Source organism: Aythya ferina (genome assembly GCF_964211825.1).
Source record: "Aythya ferina genome assembly, chromosome: Z".
NCBI lineage: Eukaryota > Metazoa > Chordata > Aves > Anseriformes > Anatidae > Aythya > Aythya ferina.
In genome coordinates, this window is record NC_140299.1 from 41,975,950 (window position 1) to 41,999,079 (window position 23,130).

The window sequence follows — 23,130 nt, forward strand, 5'->3', positions numbered from 1 at the left end:
GTATTTCTACCAGCTCATTTCTAAACCATTTAAAATAAAGAGCTTGAGCATGTATGGTATTTAAAAAACCTTTCACATGATGTTTTTAAAACAGATCAATTTCAGCATTAAAATGTTAGGAATTCAGCCAAGGAAAATTCAACTCAGGATTGTATAGCTATAATGGTAATGTATTATACACATCTTCCTTGAAAATGATTGTAACAGTAGAGTTGAACCTAGTGAATTACATAATTTAAGGAGTGTTTGCCAGGATGCTGTTTTAGGGGGATTACTGTAGCCTTCCCTTAACAAAAGCAAAGGGGAAGATGGATTTTACTATGAAGAACTTAAATGAGAGAGAACAGTCTTCACAAATTATCTGAGATAACTCATTTGAATTGAACAGAAGGTCATATGTGTGCATGCCAGTTATCACACTTAACTACTTGGCAGAGTGTGTAGGGAGTACAAGAGGGAGATTTTTGCTTTTCCTCTCCTATAACCTGAATTAAAAATGTATTGGCTGCTCATTGCTGACATCAAAACATTTCCAGCTAGCCTGAAGTTAGTATTTGATTGTGCTTTTAACGTTTTAAAAAATTAACAGCATGACCTGTCTAATATAAATAATGAAAAGACCAGAAAAATAAAAGCTACTGCTGCTTCTCTTGGCAAAGCTCTAGGATGTTCAGGAGCTGTAATGCATCTAAAAATCTGGCAGAAGGACTGTGTGTTTTATTTTCTCAGTCTTCAAAGTAGGTGTTGTACATGTAATGTGCTATTATATACTGATGTAACTGCTTTAAGGCTGACTGCAGGATCTGTGTTCCTACCACTCTTCTATCCGTTCCACTTACCATAATCCTTGATTTGAAAAATAAGTTTGGGCACAATTATTTTTGCAACCAGCTGAGGTCCTGAGTCAGGGTAGCACACAGTAGGCATCCAAAGTTCAGCACATATGTACATTCTTCTGATTTCTTTATCTGCCTTGTGACTTCTCTGAGATCAAAGTGTGTGCCTCAAATCTGGCAACTGCTTGAGTGTTTTCCTGAATAGGAAATAGGATAATTTCCTGAACAAGGGTCTTGGGAACACAAGTAGGTGAGTGTAAATGAAGTGAGGCAAAGATACTGGTCTTGGATGTTATGTGGGCAGGGAGGTGAATGGTAGTGCTCAAAGATTTCTTTCTGGAAAATATTTTTTTAGATGTTTGAGAAAATGCTTTTCTTCAGAATCACCATGAACTGCAATTTTCCAATACTTCGTAGCACCCAAACATGTTTTATTTACCTGCACTGGTTGGATAATGAATTCTGTTTTCATGGAGGAGTAGCAGTGGCTCTGGTTTCCTCAGTCATGGAGGAGACTAGAAAAGGCTGAAGTATATTTGGTCTTCAAAAGCAACATAAGATCTGACACAGGAAGAGATGAGTGAGCAAATTGCCAGTCTCTGATTTAATATCCGAGATAAACATGAATGCTTTGCTGCTGATTGAAGCAATGTGGAAGTAAACATAATGTTTCTATTGAAATATAGGGTGCTTTTTATAATCTTGGTATCCTCCATAACTTCCTATCAAATCAGGAAAAAATAGGATTAAAAATAAGGGGAAGAGATGGATCAAGTTAGGAAGTGTGGAAAAAGATCGTTAGTATTTGAAGCCTTCGAAGTATTCAGTAAAAACAATCATTTGCATTGTTTTCTTGTCATCTCCTAGGTCGTCTCTGCAGCAAAGCAACTTTTGAGACAGGCAGAAAGAAAAAAAAAAAAAAAAGAACATGTTTTCCTCTGAAGAATTTATATGTATGGATACATTGGAAAGGAACAGAAATGTGAAAATGCAAATTGATGCTTTTGCCATGGATATAACCTGTGTTAGATGTAACCAAAAGTAAAAATGTGGGGCACTGTGGCAAAGTATCTGATCTGAATGTCTGCTGAAAGCAGCTAAATGGAATGTCCCACGAGACTGCCTTCAGACATGATCTCTGTGGTTTTACAGCAACAAAAAAGGCTAATTAGTGCCAGGTTATATCCTTCCGGTCAAAGTGAAGAATTAGATAGGGGACGTAAATCCCTGGAGAAAGTTGTTAGGACCTGTCACATGAAAAGTGAATCCACTTAGCTATCCCCAGAGAAGGTAAACCTTAAAATCTGGTTGTTATTACTTTAACATGGAAAATTTGGGGGGTGTATGTGTGTGTATTTTTACCTCCTGACCTCTGTTGCTAGTACTGACGATATTTTTTATAACCCCCGTGGCTTGAGCCACTGCGGGGAAGTGTTCGTGTTCAGCTTGGCTCAGTGCCGTACAGTCCATTTTAATTACTGTGCAAAGTGAAAGGATAACAGTTTTACTTTTGTACTCAGCCTGAGAAAAGGGCCAGCTGTTCTTCAGAGGGATTTCTTGATTCTTATAGATATTTTTTTAACGAAGTATAAAGCATACTGACATAGGCCTTTAATGGATACCATAAAACATTCCGTCTTTAGTGTTTTCTTACTGTTCTAAAACTAACCAAATTACCATGTGTGCTCTGTTTAGATTCAGCTGCTATGGAAATGTAATTAGTGTTAATATTCTAGAGATATGTTGGATGTTGGGAATTTTCTGTGTGCATCCGTCACCGGCTTTTGAAGAATGCTCACAGAGCGCCGCTGCTTTTCCTCGCATTGTGGCATGCTGCTGAATCAAAGCCTGTAATGCAGGCTGGTGGTTATCTGTCTCTCTCTGTTTCATGGTGGTGAGCCCACAATTAAATTGCTGCATTGAATGCTCTGGCTGGTTGAGCTTTTTCTCTTATCCTGTGATTGCGTGCTCTCCCTTGCTTGTTCTCTCTAGTTAACTCCCAACACTCTCCTCTCTCTTTCTGCCTCTATTTTGCTAGAGCTGCTCAAACTGTTTCAGGTCTCTGGTGAAGGAAATAGCATGAGAGATCAGTAATTGGAACCCCAAATAAATATTTGAGGAGAGCAGAGCTGTAGTTCTGTGTTTCCTTGGCACAGCTCTGTTCCTCAGATTTCCAGAGATGATTGTATTTACCCTCAGTCGTTCTGAATCTCTGTAACTCACTGGTCTTTGACCCCTCTGTTTCAGTGTCTCTGATTTTGGTTAAAATAACGTTTAGGATTCTGTACGCTGTGATGACTGATATGCAGGCTTGTCCCAGATTTTGGCATTTATTTTCCAATATGCCAGCAGCAGAATTTTCTCTGTCAGGTAGCATTTCTGCACTTGCACACCTTGTTTTTTCAGGAGTATTTATCTGTTCTGGCATCATTAAGGACAGAATTCCTTTGCATCTTGCATATGCCCTGGGGCTCTCACCCTCTGTATTCCCTGTACCAGTTGTAATTTATATGTTAACACCTTCTGGTAAATCTTTTCATTCTGTCCAAATCACCTGCTCTTCCGTGTGCTGAAGCCCATGGACTTGGTTTGGGATCTGTTCAAAAGGGAGGAGACTGAACTGAGGGACAGCAAGTGGGAAATGGATCAGGTGAATTGCTTTGCGGATTAAAGGGGAGAATGTTTGAGAATGCCTGGGTTGTGTTACCATCAATTAAATTCAATATTTACGAGTTGGCAGATGTGGACAAGAGTGGGCTTGATGGTAAATGTAATCTGTGAACTTTGAAGCTTCTGTAAACCTATCAGAAGTGTTTAACTCCTTTTCCTGCCCCGTCTGTTTCTTTTTCTTTTGTTCCCTGCTGAAACCAGGTCCTTTGTTCAAACCATCTTGCTTACCAAAGGATGCTTGTTATTCTTGCCACACTCCTTGATTTCACTACCTTCATGTGCTTGTGCTAAGATATACTTTAACCTAAACCTGTCTTTCCTTTTTGCCTCACAGCTATGCTCCTCTACTACTTCACTGCTTGTACTTAAGCCGCATTGGTTCTCTCTCCATCCTTTGACCCTCACAGTGTCAGAAGTGATTAGGCCTTATGTGTGTTATGTCCCTCAGCCAGTGATTACTGGAGAAGCTGTATTTTAAAGGATTTATTGCAAAAATCCATCTGTGAAAGGCTAGCCAGCAGCCCTCACCATTGCTTTAAACACCTCCTTTTCCTGCCACCACTGTGTGCCTGTATACCAGGAGGGACCGGAGAAACAGCAGCACACGCTGACAGGATTACATGTCAAAATTGCTGGGTATCTCCAATTTCTCCTGTGTGGCCGGCTCAGTTCATAGCAAATTGATAAGTGTATGTTAAAATACATGACTAGAATTAACATCCATGCTGTAGTGGTTTATTGTTCGTTTTATCACCCATTTTGTAACACCTAGACTTTGGTGCTTTTGATTAGGTTAGATTAGAAATCACAGTGGTACCAGCAGGGCAGGCAGATCACCCATGTAAACAGTTGCATGGTTATGTTTAAAGAAATTACAAGCTCATATGCATAATGGATATACATATCTATATTTTTATTCATGTAAAACTTCTGAGAACACTTGTCTTTCGAAGATGAACTGCTGAGCCCACACGTTCCTTTTACTGTGGGCTTTTTTTTACGGCCATTTTGTTGCTCTTACAGCAGCACTGCACATCTAGACTTTGATGTTTTTTTTATGACACCCTTATCCACTAATTAACTTCATTAATTTTGCAATTAGTGAAGTTAATTAGTGGGTAAAAATGCTATATAAAACTTCAAAGTTTGCATCTTAATCATAGTTTGTATTAAAAATAATTATCACACCCTTGATTACTAAGCTCAATTCAGTTAGCTCAAGCAGGGTCATGTGATATTAAAAACAGCTTTGTTCTGTGTCTTTCTTAGCTAGTTAGTAGCATTTTTCACTAAAGATTACTGAGACTGTGGTATCTGAAAACGCAGATACAGGGAAAAGGCAGTGAGTGAGACAAAAAACACAGCTTGATATTGATGTGGCAGACTAGGTTTTGGGTTTCAGTTTGGGTAACTAGAGAAATACATTGGAAACAGCAGGAAATATTTAAAATGTTTGTTGTGACTGGTGATATATGTGGGGAACAATACTTGGGTCTCTCCTCATTTGATGAGCCTATTCTGGGCTGTATCAGTGTGATCATAATGTAACGTGTATACATAATGGGATAAGGAAAAGCCAGTTGCCTAAATGAGGACAGCAAAGAGAGGATGTTGTTAAAATAATGCAAATAGCAGAAATTCAGTGAAGCTGGCATGGATACTGGGATGTAGTAATAGTGATAATAAGAGCAAAAAGCTGTAGTAGCAGTGGAGGTGTGGGTGACCTTAGGAACATAGCCCCTGTACAAACAACACCATACGGTACCTACAGAGCAGCCCACGGTATTTCACACCATCTCCCTCCATTTAATGGAAGTAATGTACATGTGCGTACAGAAGTATGTAAATGAATGCATTTTTTTTAAACAGATGGGTGTTCCCTTATAGCTGGAGCCATGAAGAACGTTTGATATGTGGGAGCTTAGTTGCAGTTTTTCTCCATGGGTGTGTGACATGGCCCTGGCAGCCTGCTCCAGACGGTTTTCATTACCTGCCTCTAAAAAGAGGAGTGGAGGTGAAGGCTGGGCGACTTGCTTCACCATTTCACGGAAGAGGCAAGAGGGCTCCTTGAAGCTGTTTGCCTCTTCCACACACGCATCTCCGGAGCTCAGTGGGGCAGCGTGTGATTTGTGCAGGCCTTTGTAGGAAACGTGGTAGCCAGTGGGGTTTTCTTCCATGACCTGAGGGATGGCAGCATGGTGACAATTCCTGCCTTGGCTTGGGCTGGTGCAGGCCATATCCTAAAGAGAAAGTGTCATCGCTCTGTGTCTGGTGACTGGTGCCAAGGTTCTGTGTGTGGTTCCTGGTTCCATGTCTCAAGGGAGACAAAATGGAGGAGGTACAGGGAAAGGCAGCTGAAACAACCAGCAGGATGGAGCAGCCTGTCTGATAAGGGAAGGCTGGGAAGGCAGAACCTCTTCAGTCTGGGGAGAAGACGGCTGAGTGATGATGTGTAAAACCACAAGATAGCAGGTAATGCCAGGCTGTGTTCACCAACAACTGCAGCCCTAGATCTAGGGGACATGAGAAAATGAGTGGGAAGATTGAATCTGAAACAGAAAAAAGAAAGCCCTTTTCACACAGATTATCTGAAGCCTGCTGTTATGAGAGGCAGCAGAGGCAGGATGGTCACCAGCAGTTTCAGAGGGTCGGGTGAGACAAACCCAGATAGGAGGTCTGCTGGTGGTTTCTGAAGGGGGTAGGAGGTCTCAGGTGGCTTCTGTGCAGCAGCCCAGGGTGCTGGGGAGGCTGGAGGGACGGAGCAGCAGCGAGTGCCTGCCCAGGCCTGGAGCAGTGCCTGCAGGTGGTCTGTGGCGGTTGTATGCCCACATACAAAATTGGTGCCAACCATCCAACCAAGCATCATTACTGTCCGGTCATCCCTGGACTGTGATGCATGCTGTATCCATTTTTATAGTTTCTTTTATACTTTCAACAGACTTTATAACAGCAATAATGTCATTCAGATAATTATACTGTAATTGACCTTAGCATTGAGCATCCTTGGCTTTTACTGCAGTTTGCTTAATACTTCAGGATGGTCAATTATCTCATAATTCCCACTTTGTTGGGAATTATTGTTTTAATTATTACACTCCAAATACATCATTTTGGCATAGCGGTAAGGGTACGCTGGGGAATGGTCATATTCATGAATGCTTTATAGAGTTACCAGCTTTATCATGTGGGAGGGCTTTTCATCCTGTCATCTCTAGTCATTACTTTTAGCACTTATTCCATTTAATTATCACTTAGTCTGCTCAAGCCAGGTCTTCATCTGCAAGAGCTAGCATATGGGGAGTTGGGGCTTACAGGATTTGAGAGAAGTTGGAAGGCTGCACAATCTGACCATATTGATTTTTTTTCTGCTGTGTTGCAGCATGAGTCATCTGTGTTAATGCAAGGAACTTCCAGTGGAAGCTGGGGTTAAAATGGTGATTGTGATTCCTCTGATTTTTTTTTTTTTTTTTTCTAAGCAGTCTGAAGTATTAATTATCCCAAGTAGACAGTGAGCACGCAGATGTTTGCCTTGTTACCGGCGAGAATTTTACGGCTCTGTAAGAGGCTTATATTGCCCTCTTTATGATCGTTTAATTTGTTACTATGTGGCACTGATACTCCACCAGGAGCAGCACCCTGCAAGCATTGGAGAGAAAATGGACTGCTTTATGAAACTCCAAATGGCCTTCATGATGGGTGATCTTCTTGTTTAGCACTGTGCTCAGCACTGCCCAAAATACACAGTGAAGTATAACGTGTCATGCTTTATGGTCTAGTGCAACAGATAGTGTGGATCCAGCACTAGAAACAGATTCACTTCTTAAGCAAACTACATGAACAAGGCAATGTGCTCAGCCTTTCTATAAATGTATCTGTTAAATATATATATTTTTTTGATCAGCATTTTGTGATGTATTTAACATCAATAAAAATGTCCTACCTAAGCAGAAAAATGAATAACTGGTACATTTTGTTAAAATGGAAACTAGGAGTAACCCACTTTTACCAAAGAATATTGTTTTTTGTATTTGATCTAATTATTATATGTGAGCAAACTCTAAGTTGATTAGTAGGAAAATGCTTCTCTCTCTAGTAGATGAATGCATTTTATTGAAGAAAACAGCAGTGCGAAAAGTCTTTATTTCTCAATAAATTTTAATAGTTACTAAAATGAGGACTCTGGCCCATTAAGTTACAGCCTGCCAAGGTATAATGCTGAATCACTTAATTTCTCTAAGTAGCTATCCTACTCCAGTTTCTTAAAGGCAGCTGTTAGAAGAGCACCAATGTTGTAATTGAGGAACAGGGCAGAGTCTGACAGCTAAGTGGTGTGCTTTGATGGAGGTTCCCTTGCACAGTTCACAAATGTAAGAATCTCTCTAGGAATATATATGTAGGCTTGCACACATGAGAACTAAGATGTGTGTGGATACAGGATTGTACATAGGAATTTGATATCGGTGGAGACCGTGAAGACATTGTTACGTCTAGGTATTTCTCATTTGTAGCTAGATCCTTACAGGTGTTGATAAGATGATAAACAATTAGCAGGAACTTGTTATGGGTCATAATGTTGTCCCTCACACACTGAAGTTAATAGGAGTTAGGTGCATGTGAAGATCTAGACCATAGCCTGTTGGCTGTTTGCTGAGCTGACATGCTATGGTCTTGACGTATCATTGTTAATCAGAGAGAAATTTAGATCTGTCAGTACCAGTACTAGAGATCCCATGAAGTTAGAGATCTCTGTGTGGCATGTGCATTAGATACTGAACAGAAAAGAAGCTGGTGGTGCAGGAGTGTTGATTTGTTGGGTAACTGGGGCACCATGCAAGAAAAGGGGTGAAATAGTTTTAAGTGAGAATGTTTAATTTGTTCTGTAGTAATTGACTCTTTAGGTAAAATACTGTTAATCCAAGTTCAGTGGCCAAATTTCAGTTTGGAAAATTAGATTCTTCCTGCTTTCTTCACGCCACTGATTTGCCCACTCTTCCCACCAGCTGTCATTAAGTTAGTTTTCTCCATTTTTTCTACTAGTGTCAGGTGGGATACCATCTTTTCATATCAGTATCAAGTCTGATCCATCTTTGAAGCAGTAAAACCATTAAGCACTACGCATTGCCCCAGTGCCCAATGTGGTGCTCATCCTTTATGTGCTACTGCTAATTAACTACTTTATCATTCTAGTAGGGAGCTTTAATTTATTACTTTATTAAGCAGTGAAATCAAAGATTAAAATGGTATCTATAGCACATAGCTAACTAGATTGTGAAAAATGAAACTATATGGTTTCAAATTTATGAAAATAAATATTTCTATTTAAATAAGTGCAGTAGTTTGCTTTAATTCTTTAGACACCACTCTAATTTGTAGTTTACTGGTGATTATTTTTCTTCGTTTTAAAGTAATTTGCTTTCTGTAGGGTGAACTTGAGAAATAATGAATTGAATTCACATTACAAGCTACTGCCTCCCAAAATGTAAATGAATATAAATGTAATAGGAGTATGCTATTAAAATCTCTTGCAAAAGACTATGCTATATTGTTGCAGTAAACAAATACATTCTTTCAAGCCATCAGTTCATTTAATACTGTATTTCTACTTGGCCTTTATTATAAGGGTTCCTGTGCCTACTGTCACTACTGCCTCTGAATGCCTTAACGTACATTGTCTTTTCAGAGCAAACAATAACATTTTTAATTTGTGTCATTTACAGTATAATAGTTGATTAATGATCTACTTTAAAGCTAGATCAGTGAACTCATTATAAGATGCACTTGCTCAAGATAGGAAATCCTTGTCTACCTATTGTATACTGTCAGGAAGGAGGAAGAGAGGGAAATGGGAAAGGCACAGGCTGTGCTCGGCACCGTCATTGTTCTGAAATTTTAATTTCCACTCAGTGTACTTAAAGGGTAAATAACGATCACCAATCAAAAATTGTTTTGTTTTGTTTTGTTTTCCAAATTCTACACTCATTAATCTGAGCTACTGTTGACAAGAACTGGAAATTTTAGAGAAGTAGAGTTCTGAGTGTCCCAGCAAGGAGAAATGTTCTCTTACGTGACTTGGGCAATGATCATGGCTCCGCTTCCGTGGTTAAGTGTTTTTCATTCTTACCAGAAGTTTGTGGTGTAATAAGTTAAGGAAAAGAAGAAATGCAGTAACAGCAATGGAAGACAAGTTGCACAATGTAAATGCTAATTCTTGGTTTTGCGTTCCTGGTGGCAGTGATTAAAATAAACCTAGGGAGGTGTTCCTTTAGAATCCCAAAACCAGAGTGTTGTATTCTACAGCTTTATGAGGAACAGCAACTGGTCATAGCATGTGGAAAAAGAACCCCCAGATGAGAGCTTCTAGATGAACAGGAGTGTCTAAAATCCAGTAGTAAGGACTTCATTAGTTGTTGTTCCTCCGAATCCCTTATATAAGGAGGATAGAGAGATGGAAACAGTCAGCAGGGTTTCGACTGAGGATTACTTTCATCTTCATTCCTGTCAGTTCCAATTCTGTAAAGTGCCTGAACACATCCTTACTTATGTACGTTCAACCATTGACTTCAGTGTGCGATAAAATTTAGCACATGGTTAAATGCTTTCTTGAATTAGGGCCAAAAGCTGCTGCTGCTGTTAAAATCAATCCCAGAGGGAACTTTGCATCTTTCATTACTTCCTTGTTTGTATACCAAGATAGAGGTTCTACCAAGCTCTGGAAATGTGGTAGGACTTGATAAATGTCACCTTTCCTGTTAAAAGGAGTAGAGCAGAAGTGCATAAAGTACAAATTACCTTCCTTTCTCTCCTGTCCCATAAATGTGCCTTGTAACCATCATTGCTAAGTGAGGGCCGCAGAATGACAAGAGACTCCGTGAGCCACTGTGTTGTGTTCCTGTCTACTGCAGACACACCTGGTAGTTGTAAAAGGAGACGGATTAAAATCAGTTTAGGTGTTTTCCCCTATTCTTTCCAGCTGCAAGATTGTTAGTTCAGAAGATTACTTCGGCCTTTGCTAGAAATCTTCGTTCAAATGTTTGCTGAGGTCTGACTTACCTTGAGTCATCTTCTTGTTTTGATTTCTTTGTTCTTTTTGTTTTGATTCCTGCATGCACACATACACACCCCTCTTCTTGGAGGTCAGTATTGATTTAACCCTGCATATTTGTACAGGAAACAAGGCAAGACCAGGCCAATGTACAGTACTCTTAAAATGGTCCAAAGTAGCTCTACATTCATTCTGTTGACACCACAGGTATCAAGTATTCAGTGATGTAAATTGTTCTCCTTTATATGTATCTCTTCCAATGCAGTGCACTTTTAACAGAAGAAACTTGCTGGGTAGCTAGCAGTGATTAAAACACAAAGTGCTGTCCATAAGAACAGCTCTAAATCACCTCATTGGCTTAAGTTGTATTGAGGGAATGTGACAAATAAACCCCTGTTTGGAATGAGCATCTGATGTGTTTTCGCCATCTCTTTTCTAACTGCAGAGCTCTTCTGTATCTCCCTCAGCCAGTTTCAGAACAGCGGAAAAGCACAGAAATTCGACAGATTACTCTTCAGAGAATAAAAAACAGAAAACAGAAGAGAAGGAAATAGCAGCTCGTTATGTGAGTAAAACATTTATGTTGTGCACTGTTAAACTTAAGTGTTCCTCAGTAATTTCACCAATTTCCTACTGCATAACTAATTTTAAAATTGTCGGTCAGGTTTTTACTATGTTATTATTATGTGCATCTGTGATAGGTAGAAGGTTTGGGTGAATATGATTAATAGTATTTTTGATAATACAGATACACAGCACCTCAAAGGCGGGGGACAAGGAAGGAGCATTAGGCTGGAACTTGAGAAATCTGGAATATAGCTTGGCTCCAACGTGCAGTACAACTTTGGGTGAAGATTTTCATCCTCAGGCTTCATTCACTGTTCTGAAAACTGGGAAGAATGCTGTAGCTGTGAAAAACTATTAAGGAGAAGCACCTAAATATTACATTTATTTTTACTCCATGAAATTTGATTAAAGTAAAGGATATATTACATAGTTGTGAGCAGCTTTGCATTTCATTGGCTTGTTTTTTTCTTTGTACTTAAGAAACTTCAGGATATTAAATATATATTTTTACACACTGTGATTTGTCATTGCAGGACAGTGATGGTGAAAAGAGTGATGATAACTTGGTAGTTGACGTTTCCAATGAGGTATGCATAATTGTGTTTTTTGTACCTTACACTAGCAGTGGTGGGGTTGGTTGTGTATTGAACGATTTCTGGGTGTATTGGGTATAAATAAGATTACAGCCTTTGCCTTCATAAGAGGGCCTGAAATGCCTAAGGAAGTCCAGTCAGGTCTTTCTTTAGAATGCAAATCACATCTCTAATACTTATTTCTACAAAGGACTTTTTTGTTTCTTATTCACACCAAAAGTCTACTTGAGATTTTTGAAGCCAGCCCAGCCCAGCAGATAGGATGCAGTTTGTAATGGTATCTGTGTTTTCTTTCACTGTGGCCCAGACTTCTTTTGTGAGCTTTATCAGGTCTGCCAAATGCCTTAAACCTTCCCAGTCTGTCAACTGAAAAAAATAGATTTATTTCCCTATTTCAATATCCATGGGTTTTAAATATTTTTCAGTATCCATAGATTTTAAACAGTTTTTCATGTTTAATGGCAACAAATTTTAAGGCTTTAAAACTATTTCATTATTCATATTGATTTTACATTTTTGCCAACTAAATGCTTAAGAACTGAAGAAAGATGTCACACTTTATGACAGAACTTCACTCCAAAGTGTGAATTGCTCAAGACAAGCACTAGTGGCTAGTATGAAGTTTTTATGCTAATCCACATTGCTGATGTTTAGGATCCTTCCTCTCCCCGGGGGAGCCCAGCACACTCTCCACGAGAGAATGGCTTGGACAAGACTCGACTGCTGAAGAAAGATGCACCAATTAGTCCGGCATCAATTGCATCCTCCAGCAGTACTCCTTCCTCCAAATCCAAAGAACTTAGCCTTGTAAGTGCTTCTGAAGTCTCCAAAACCTGTGATAATAAGCTGAAATAGATGCTTACCAGCTTTCTATCTAGACACCATTTGGATTTCCACAACTATCAGTAAAGCATCATGAAACATTAATTTCAAAAAAAAAAAAAAGTAAATTTTATAAAACAGTAAAGAGAAAGTCCACAGCCTTTTTTTTTGGTATAGAAAGAGGTTATTTTCATTGGTGGTGTGGGTAGATGATAGATGTGCTGTGCTGAGAGATGTTTTTCTCCTCCCCCATATGAAAAACTGTCAGTCTAAGAATAAATAAGAGTACACAGGGGTTCCTTGAGCTGTTTTCCTGCACTGTGGTTTATAGCAAATTCAGTTCCTGCTTGGATGTGATTTGGTTGTTAGCTTTGTTTGAATTACCAGGCCATATACAACAACAATAATTTTTATTTTCTATCTAAAAAGTAATCTGTCATTTACAAGAGCCTTCCTTGACTTGCATCACAAATCACAAGGCAAAAAAAGCGCTGCCAGCAAGTTGGGGGTTTTCTTTCCTTTCCTGTTTGTGACCACATTTAATCACATTTCTGAGCTGCACAGTAACTCCCATCTTCGTTCTTCACAGGTCAGGGTACATGATTATTTAAAGAAATAAAATAAATAAAAAGAAAGCTTAAAGTGAATGTAGTGCTTAGGAAAGGTGATGGAATGACATGTTCAGGCTCAGGAGTCTGATGAACAAGCCTGTCACAAGAGTAGCACTGCACAGTTCTGACTTAATACTCATCACTGTCTCCGTCCTATGTTACCAACCCCCAGTCTGGGTGTGAGTTGTTGGTCAGTTGTTTTTTCTGCTCTTCTTGTCTGCTGGGAAGTGGACCCTTGCAGAAGCTCATAACACGAGCACGTCCACCACAAGCAGACCAAGACCATCACCATATATCATGTGCTGCCAATATAATTGCCAGATGGCAATGATCTTCAGTCATTGACCTCATTCTGAATCACATGGATGCCCCAGGCAAGGAAAGCTGTGAAGGCTATAGTTAATTTGCAAAGCCATTCTGTCTTCTTCATTGTCTCTGTAGCTTCTTTTCATTGCCAGTGACTTTTGAAGCACAACCTCAAAAGCTAGATTTCACTAATTGTCGCGCATGCTCTTATTGTCTTCGACTCTTTTTTCAGACAGTACTCAAAAAGGTAACATAACGAACACACTGTTTTTCATTTTCTTTTTTTTTTTTTTTTTTGCAATTAGAATGAGAAATCTACCACTCCTGTATCTAAATCAAATACCCCAACTCCACGGACTGACGCACCAACTCCAGGCAGCAACTCCACTCCCGGACTGAGGCCTGTGCCGGGCAAGCCCCCGGGTGTGGACCCACTAGGTGAGTGTCAGTCTGTCTCAGCAATGTGAAACTGCTGCCATTCATTTCCTTACCATGGACCATGCCAAGTCAGAATGTTATGACTGCTTAAATTGGATGCTAAGCTGGTTCTTCGGTACTTACATGTATATGTTTTACATATGTATATATGTATACGTGCTTGTTTATATATATATATAAAAATTTATATGTGTATATATATAAAATAAAATTTAGTGGTTTAGGAAACTCATATTTCATTTAATGGGTCTGGGGTGGCTATGTGATTTCTCTTTTTTTCCTTCAACAGCTTCAGGTTTAAGGACACCTATGGCAGTACCATGTCCCTATCCAACTCCATTTGGCATCGTTCCACATGCTGGAATGAATGGAGAGCTGACCAGCCCTGGAGCTGCCTATGCTGGTCTGCACAACATTTCCCCTCAGATGAGTGCAGCAGCTGCAGCAGCTGCGGCGGCAGCAGCTTATGGGAGATCTCCAGTGGTAAGTGTTTGCTGCTAGTGCAGTTGGTGTTGAAAGTAATTCATATCAAATTTCATATCAAATGTAAGACCTGTGGGGTTATATCTAGTGCAGTCTCTTTGTAATTTGGGAAGTATGCTACGGAGAAAGTGAATTAAACAGTCTTCTCTTGCCTATCTCCATCTTTAATATACCTTTTTGTTTTGCTTGGGAAACCTATAGGTTGGTTTTGATCCACATCATCACATGCGAGTCCCAGGCATCCCTCCCAATCTCACAGGCATCCCAGGAGGAAAACCGTGAGTATCAAACATGCAACATCACAAATTATTCATCTGCTGAAGTTATGTTTCCTTGCTGGTTGGAATTCCCCTTAGCTACTGAAAATTATTGTGTGAATAGGAATAAATACAGCTGTTTGACAAAGGAAGGAGAAACTGTTTAATCTTAAAGTTGCATGTGTAAAATTTGTTTCAAAAACTAATAGCAGCTGGCAAGTATTGGGTGGTATAGAGTAGAGGAGATAGAAATAAATGGAAAAAGGAGCTGAGCTTCGAGGTATTACATGCTGAGTCTGACTGGTTAGTCTTATACAGAAATGCAAAATGGAATGGGATCTCAGCTTTCCTTCTCCACTGTACTCTGCTTCTCAGTTTAAAAAATGATTTCTTTGTTCACAAAAGCCTTGCAATTACTTGCAAACTTACCAGCTGCTATAAACAGCAGTGTGCAGAGAAAGGAACACTGAAATGTTTTATTTGATTGAAAATACTGGAAAGAATTATTGTATCATAATGTTCAAATTCATCCTTGATGGAACTGACCGTAAAAGGTGACCTGCTCTACCAGGCATCTCTTGTTGTGAGCCTCAGAAAAAGAATTACACAGATATGAAGAACTCTGCGCTCACATCCCTCTTGAGTTAGAGAGGGGAAAAAATGAAACAGCAATGCAAACCATATTGATTCGGGTTTTATATGACGGTCCTCCAGTTCCTGTGTGACACCCATGGGAAATTGTGGCTGGCTAATACTGCAGAGGTGGAAGGGCAGGGGACGTGGTTTGTGCTATTCCTTCTCTCTCTGTCTCACGTATGAACATGTTTGTGGGGGAGTGGATGGGAGATAGTCACGCACCTGCATGTGACTGAATGCATATTTACCTCCCACTGAGCTTGTGGACGTGCAGGATTAGTAACCTATCATGGGAGAAGTGATCAGTCCTAGTGCCTGTAACTTCTCTTGTACAAACATATCACAGGAATCATAAACTATATCTGACTCTCAGATTGCACACACTGCTGTTCGCCTCGGTTGACTTTCTGCCAGTTGATCTACTCTGATAGGCTGTTGCATAAGGTGGGTTTGGAAATTGTGTGCAGCAGCCACCAGGTCAGCTGTTTACATTAAAAGTTCTGCAGGGTGCAGACTTTCATTCTACACATACAGCGGGCACTTAGAAATTTCCTGATGTAACATTCAGATGTTTGCACTGTTCGGGTTCATCCTTGGTGGAGCCGGATCCAAGAAAGGTGACCAGCTCTGCTAGGGTTTGCTTGCTGTGCACTGAGAAATGTGAACTGTGCAGACCTTTCTGCTCATGTAGCAAACTGAAATCAAACCAGTTCAAGTTCTGTTACATCTCAAAGGATTTTGAATGTCATTGACATATTGATGACAGTTTGAAATGACAGTTGCATTTAAATATTTGTCAGCCTGCGTTTCTGAAACCTTTGAAATCTTCTACTCCTTTAGCATGACTGCATTCTTTTTTTCTTCGTTGTTAGGTACATTGTTTTTCAAAGCTACCATTTGGGATTGTTGCTTTCTCATTTACTCTTTCTTGTCCCTTAAAGCAAAAGTTGTGTAACTCTGCACTATTGAGCATTAGTTGAAATGCAGTTGGTAGCATGTGGCACATCAGGGGTCTGGCTACTAATAATTCTCTTTCCACTTTGGACATATCTCAGAGAACTGAGGATAGTACAATACATAAATAGAAAAGGTAGCTGATCTGGACAGAAGAAGAAAAGTGCTCACTGGGTGTTTATAGTGTCAGATATTTTGTAGGTTATTAGAGTATTTCAAATAAGCAACATGCAGTGTGATTTTATTAAAAAAAAAAAAAAAAAAAAGCAAGAGTTTAATCACATGTGCTGGTGGGAATAATGGTTAGAATGAGAACACTGTAGTCACTGATCGCTCCAGAACTAGGCTTTATTTCTGCGATTGTTCAAATTTGTTCCCTACGTACTTCGTAAGCCTGGCAAAAATCTCTCTGACTGATGAAAACAATATACGAAGTGTTCATTCTTACTCTACAGAGCAACTGAAACTTTAGGCAGAAATCAGAAGAGATGATAATGAAATTCCACTTGTTTTGTTAGAGATTTTAGCTTCTTTTTTCAGTACCTTACTGCAGCAAACAGGAATTAAGGAGATAATGGGGAAGATATTTCAGATTTCTGTGGTGATAATTGAACCCAAGATTCTACTTATATTGGCAGTTTGCTGCTTCTGACAACCACAGAAATCTGTCCTACCCTTCCCTGAATGTGTTTAATGTCAAAAAATGGAGAATGATGATACGATCTGTCACTCAGACCTGCCAGAACAAGAAACAGAGGGCAGGATGAGAAGAGTATGTAAAGCTCTGGGAATTGGGCAGAAAGGTGAAAATGCAGTTGCAATTTATCCTGCTGAAAATTATTGTTCAGATGTTAATGCACTATGAATCTTAAATAACAAAATCAGTAGTTGAATTCTGAAGCCTGCCTTCCTCAACTTTCAAGCTACAATTAAGGAAATGAGCTTTCTAAGTAGTATCATAAAATGATTTTTTTTTTTTTTGTGAGCTCTTCTCATTCTCACCATTGTGACAATGTTTTCTTTGTTTGTTTTTTGTTTTTTTTTTTTTTTTTTTTTCATCTGTATTTCTGTGATGTTTTAGGTCTAAGGAAATTAAAGATTTCTGTTAAGCATGCACTGGTGTGTTTAGGTGAATCCTCTTAAGTTTGTGCTCTTGTAATAGATGTGATGTGTCAGGGAGCATCTAAGAACAAGACAGTTTCACAACCTAACTGTTCTCCTTGGAAAATATTTTGAGATGAAGCTGTTGATAGGTTATTCACAGGCGGCATAGCTGGCAGTCACACAACACATTCTTTCTCAGTGAGAGTCCTGATTCTGGCAAGAAAAATTGGGATTTGTAGTTGTTGTGTCAGTTCCACAAAAAAAAATAAAATAAATAAAAAGGGAGAAAGAAAGTAAGCTCAAAAGAAGGAAGAACATCCCAATATATTTTTGCTGGTCTGTCATGTCAGGTGTCAGCAAGCATGCCTGAGGGCTTAACTCCTTGATGGTGGTGTGGTGGTGGTTTCCCTACACCCTTACACATACTGCTTGGCAGTTTCACTTGAGCTGCGTGTGATCTGTGGTGTGTTCAGGGCAGCTGGGCAGCAGTCCAGCTGAAGTCCACATATTAGTCAGTAAGGGAACAACCAAATGTCCACTGGCAGTCACCTAGCCCCAGTGCTCTGCAGCAGCAGGCCGGCTATTTCTGTCTGCCAGTGGGCCTTGACCCGTCCTTCCTTTGCATCTCTGCAGGCAGTGGTCTCCCCACACATTGCCAGAAACTGTCATTGCATAAGTTGTGAAAGCTCATTTGATTGGTAGATGGTCCTTGGCTTGTACCATTAAAAGCGTATGTTTTGAGATCCAGGCTGTAAATATCTAAAGGATTTTTTCTTTACATCCCTGAAAAAATTGCAAGAGGAACTAAGCAAACAATTTGATGAATGCCTGCATTGGAAACACATCTATAATTCTGTTTTCTTAAACAGGCTTGAAGAAAAACTTCTTCAGTCTTATTCCTCTCACCCCTATCTTTTTTTTTTTTTCCCCATAGAGCCTACTCATTTCATGTAAGTGCAGATGGTCAGATGCAGCCTGTTCCTTTCCCTCCTGATGCCCTCATCGGTCCAGGAATCCCTCGCCATGCCCGCCAGATCAACACTCTGAATCATGGGGAAGTTGTGTGTGCAGTTACCATCAGCAACCCCACAAGACACGTGTACACAGGTGGCAAGGGCTGTGTTAAAGTCTGGGACATCAGCCACCCTGGCAACAAGAGTCCCGTCTCTCAGCTGGACTGCCTGGTAGGTGAATGGTGGCGTATGGCAGTGGAAGAAAATGGCAGGTTATGTTAAGGTTGAAATGCTACTGGTAAGGTACAAAAGACAGTGGCTATTTGAGTATTGTCATTGGTATCAGAGCTTGGTATTTCATTTGTAATTTTGTTGTTCCTTTTTGAATGGAGTTTAAAGTATATTCCTTATAGTACTTGTGTCTTTTTTCCCCCAGTGAATCAAAACATTTTTAATATCCTAAAATTGTATTTGCAGGGGGGAAGATCAAAGACAGCACACCTGATATTGTTTATAAACTTTGACATTTGTTGGCAATGTTAAAGCTTGATATCCTATCATGCTAAAAATTGCTGTCTTGCAGCTGTATTCTCAGAGAATATTTGAAGATTGTCACATATTTTGTGTCTGTGTATGTGTGTGAATGCATCGCCCTGTCTTAATGTGACAATTAAAAATATCCCTGAGTGTTATTCACAAATTATTTGAATGTGCTAACAAGATGAACCATTGTTAGCAGCTTTTCTCGTGTCATTTACCAGTTCTTGGTAAGATGTTGCTTCTTGTTACAGAGGCAGTAAAATGAGAACTGTGCAGCACATCCAGACATATAATGAATTGCTACACAAATTGCTACACAAATGAAGAAAATTGCCCAAATATTTTTCTCTGACATCTCCGAGATGGTGGCAGCAAGTCTCACTGGAGCAGAGCGGGGGGGTGTGCAGTGAATTTGGTACTCCCCCATGCCGAGAGGTTAATGTGCTGAAATAAACAGCGTATGAAAATGTAACTTTCTACACAAGCTGTCGAATACAGCTATCTTGAATTGTTTGGGGTTGGGTTCAGGTCTTTGCATTCTGATGCTAATTAAGATTAAATATCTCTCACTACTGAATTTTGTAGATCAAGTTTAAGTACTTCCCTAATGTCATGTAATTTTCTGGCATTAATATACTTTATCATTGTCATAAGTATAAATGGCTCATTAAAACCAGGAGGGAATACAATACTTTTATGGATTTCTGCTCTCATGTTAATGCTGTTTTCCTTTCCTCATGAGTAATCTCTTGATGGCTTCTGTCTCCACAGAACAGAGATAACTACATCCGTTCCTGCAGATTGCTCCCTGACGGCCGCACCCTGATTGTTGGTGGGGAAGCCAGCACATTATCCATTTGGGACCTGGCAGCTCCAACTCCACGCATTAAAGCAGAGCTGACATCTTCTGCTCCAGCTTGCTATGCCCTAGCGATCAGCCCTGATTCCAAGGTCTGCTTCTCCTGCTGTAGTGATGGGAACATTGCAGTGTGGGATCTGCATAACCAGACTTTGGTAAGGTAGGTCGACAGAACCAGATCATCGGGTTGTGAAGAATTAATTAGACATAGCCTTACATGCTCTTCTGCATAAATACACTCTTTTTTTTCATGGTATCAGAGTCGCTGCTCCTTGTATTTCATTGCTAGGCAATAACTATGGTAGTACTTTGACAGAAGTCTATATAGTTGTTTGTAAGTTTTGAGAGTTTCATAATTTCAGGCCTACCAAACAGCCCCATAACTATAATTGCCTAAGATCAGCTGGTGTTGACACTGCTATAGGTTCTTTGAACAGATGGATTTCTTTCTTCCCATGCAGTACTCTGTGCTCACACTCTAATCTCTTTAATCAGTGCCCCAGCAAATAAGTTTCAGGTACAAGTGTGTGTAAATTACTGCATTGCACACCTCAGCTTCTTAGGAATATGGGTTGCTGTTCAATACTAATGTACAGTTAGCTAAGAGCCAGTCATACAGACCTTCTCTGTGCACTACACTTTGTACATGCTATTACATATCCTCTTTCAATATTGCATGTAAAGGCAGACTTTCACCTTCTAATATTCTCAGTTTTGCAGCTTTTTAAACAAACAAACAACAACAACAAAAAAAACACATCACCACCACCAAAAAAAACATTTTGTTGATGCCCTGCAGTTTATTCTTAAAGCAAGTGAATTTTGAAAGACATGCAGTCATGCTATTCTTTCAGGCGTATGTGATATTTCCAGTCAAATGGTGGGTGTCACACAGCAACAAAGATCTCTAAAATACCTAATTCATAAAGCATGCTTCTTGAGCTCTCTGGCCAGATTGATTGCTTCATCAATTCATCACAAAACACACACGTTCATCCTAGACTTTGGATTAATGCTGGATTTCCACTGACATACACTTTTCTGTTGTCTTTAATGGCTGCATGTCAGACACTGAAAGAAAAAGGAGGTATTTTGAGTACATGATCAGAACTCACTCGTTCCAATGCAAGAATGTGTGAACCTTCTTCTGATGTTTTCAGGCAATTTCAGGGTCACACAGATGGAGCCAGCTGTATTGACATTTCTAATGATGGCACCAAACTATGGACAGGAGGCTTGGACAATACAGTCAGATCCTGGGACCTCAGAGAAGGGAGACAGCTACAGCAACATGACTTCACATCACAGGTTCAATCTTAGAAGCTTTGGCATGTTAAGAAAAATCTGTCAAGCCCTTTATTTAAAAAAAAAAAAAAAAAAAGACATAGACAAATCCAAAGAATTTTTCACTTAGTCTCACACTTTTTTTTTGATATGGCAGCTAAAATTCTTTTTGGATTATAACTGTTTGACAGATTAGTATTTCTCCCATGAGAGCGGTAGAGAATCCTTTTTATTAAAGAATTGCCAGATTAAAGTGTTCTTGTACACAATCTGCTCCTATTTCTGTAGATCCTTGTTCAAAAATATTTTACAAAAATATTTTAAAATGCTGTCAGATAAGCTAGGACATTAACTTTTATAGCTTGATTCAGTGCTTTGCTATTACAGTTTTAATTGAGATTTGTTTACATGAACTAATTTATCTTGATTACTATAGTAATTGGATTATCATATTTTTAAAACTGTGGCAGACCAAAATGTGTTTTCGCATAGTGTTAACAGTGTCACAAGAAGTCAGTTTTCAATATCTCATTCTCATTCCTTACTAACTGAAGCATGTGCTGTGCTAATTCCAGATCTTCTCACTGGGCTATTGTCCAACCGGTGAATGGTTGGCAGTAGGAATGGAGAATAGTAATGTTGAAGTGCTGCATGTTACTAAGCCGGACAAGTATCAGCTGCATCTTCATGAGAGCTGTGTGCTGTCACTCAAATTTGCTCACTGTGGTAAGCAAATATTTCCATGCCAGTATTTTCCTTTCTTACTTCCTGAGTAATTCATTCAAGATCACCTTTAGATGAAAGTAGAGATATTTAAAAAAATAGATGTTAAATTGAAGTATTAAAATTTTTTAAAAATAAACAAAAATCTATATGGCTGCTTTTTTGTGAAAACTCCTTATATTGTCGTCAAACACCTTAGTGTAACCAGATGAAAATATGACTGTTCTTTGGATAGATATTTCATTAACACGTGAATGCATTGTTTTTATGACTAGTCTGTTTCTTGGGGTGCATTCCTTGAAAACAAAATGGAACAATAACATTTAAACAATCTGTTGCAGGCAAATGGTTTGTAAGCACTGGAAAAGATAATCTTCTTAATGCCTGGAGAACACCTTATGGAGCCAGTATATTCCAGGTAATAATCTCCTAAAAGCTGTTTTCCACTTCACATTACAGTGCAGTAGAGCTGCACATCCCACAGTCTGTTAGTAGCTCAAGGAGTTTATAGCAGAAATTCTTGGCTAATTGTTATGTTTCCTTAAGACTTTGTCTGTAATTAAATAGACATAAGCATTTGTCCTTTCTAATGTTTTAGTAATTTGTCTCTTACAATAAATTAACCATTTATTCTGAAGCTGTTTTTAATACCTTTCTTTCTCACCTGCTTGTCCATATTGCAGTAATATGCAGTAATACAGCACCCAAGTTATGTTAGGTTAACATTCACTGAAGGTCCTGTAGCTAAACTAGTGAAAGATGTATCCAACACATATTTTTCCTGTATGGAATGCATAAAGTTAGGAGATTGGACAGCCAGACTCCTGAGCTGAAGATTGTGCCCTTATGGAAGGATCCTGTGAAGTGTAACTGGGAGTTTTAACCTATCTGCAGTTTTTAGTCCCCCTGTGCCCAATTTTAACAACACTTCAGTGCCATTACAGAAAATCAGGATTTGGGGCATGTCTTTCTCTTCTATCACCTACAGGTACTTCTATGCTGGGATTTTTTTCCAATTAAGTTAGCTGGTGTTCAGGGTTAAATGGTCAGGTCTCACCTGTACTGATACCTGCTGTGGTTCTGCCTTTCAGGTTAGAGCAGTCTGTCTTGGCAAGAGAAATCTGAGTTTTCTTAATGGAGAGTATTGAGCTATGGAATGACCTGCCACAGGCAGTTTGAGTTGTCCTTTCAGGGGCCCATCTAACTCAAAACTATTACTCCTAGTATAGCTTTCTTAATAAGGAATAGAGAAATAAACTTCTTGTGCAGTGTAGCAGAGGTTTCTTTGCAAAAACTTATCATGACTGGATAGTATTTAGCTCTTGCAGTGACAGCCAGAAAAGAAAATGTAGACATATATATAGGAAACATGCAATAAAACAGCAAGTAAAATGTGACAATACATACACATAATCTGAAAAAAGGACAGCTGGGAAAGACAAAGCTACTGCA

General features: G+C 39.3%; 1 protein-coding gene across 2 annotated transcripts in view; it reads left to right on the forward strand.

Annotated features, from left to right (window-relative positions):
• Positions 1–23,130, forward strand: part of LOC311427490 (transducin-like enhancer protein 4) — a 97,928-nt gene that overhangs the window by 72,382 nt on the left and 2,416 nt on the right. For both annotated transcript variants that reach the window (XM_084504891.1, XM_084504892.1), the window contains exons 9-19: positions 10,994–11,113; positions 11,649–11,702; positions 12,363–12,515; positions 13,753–13,885; positions 14,175–14,368; positions 14,570–14,646; positions 18,254–18,503; positions 19,584–19,831; positions 20,832–20,979; positions 21,531–21,681; positions 22,020–22,096. In XM_084504891.1, coding sequence (XP_084361017.1) covers positions 10,994–11,113; positions 11,649–11,702; positions 12,363–12,515; positions 13,753–13,885; positions 14,175–14,368; positions 14,570–14,646; positions 18,254–18,503; positions 19,584–19,831; positions 20,832–20,979; positions 21,531–21,681; positions 22,020–22,096 — 1,605 coding nt within the window. The remainder of the gene's footprint in view (positions 1–10,993; positions 11,114–11,648; positions 11,703–12,362; positions 12,516–13,752; positions 13,886–14,174; positions 14,369–14,569; positions 14,647–18,253; positions 18,504–19,583; positions 19,832–20,831; positions 20,980–21,530; positions 21,682–22,019; positions 22,097–23,130) is intronic.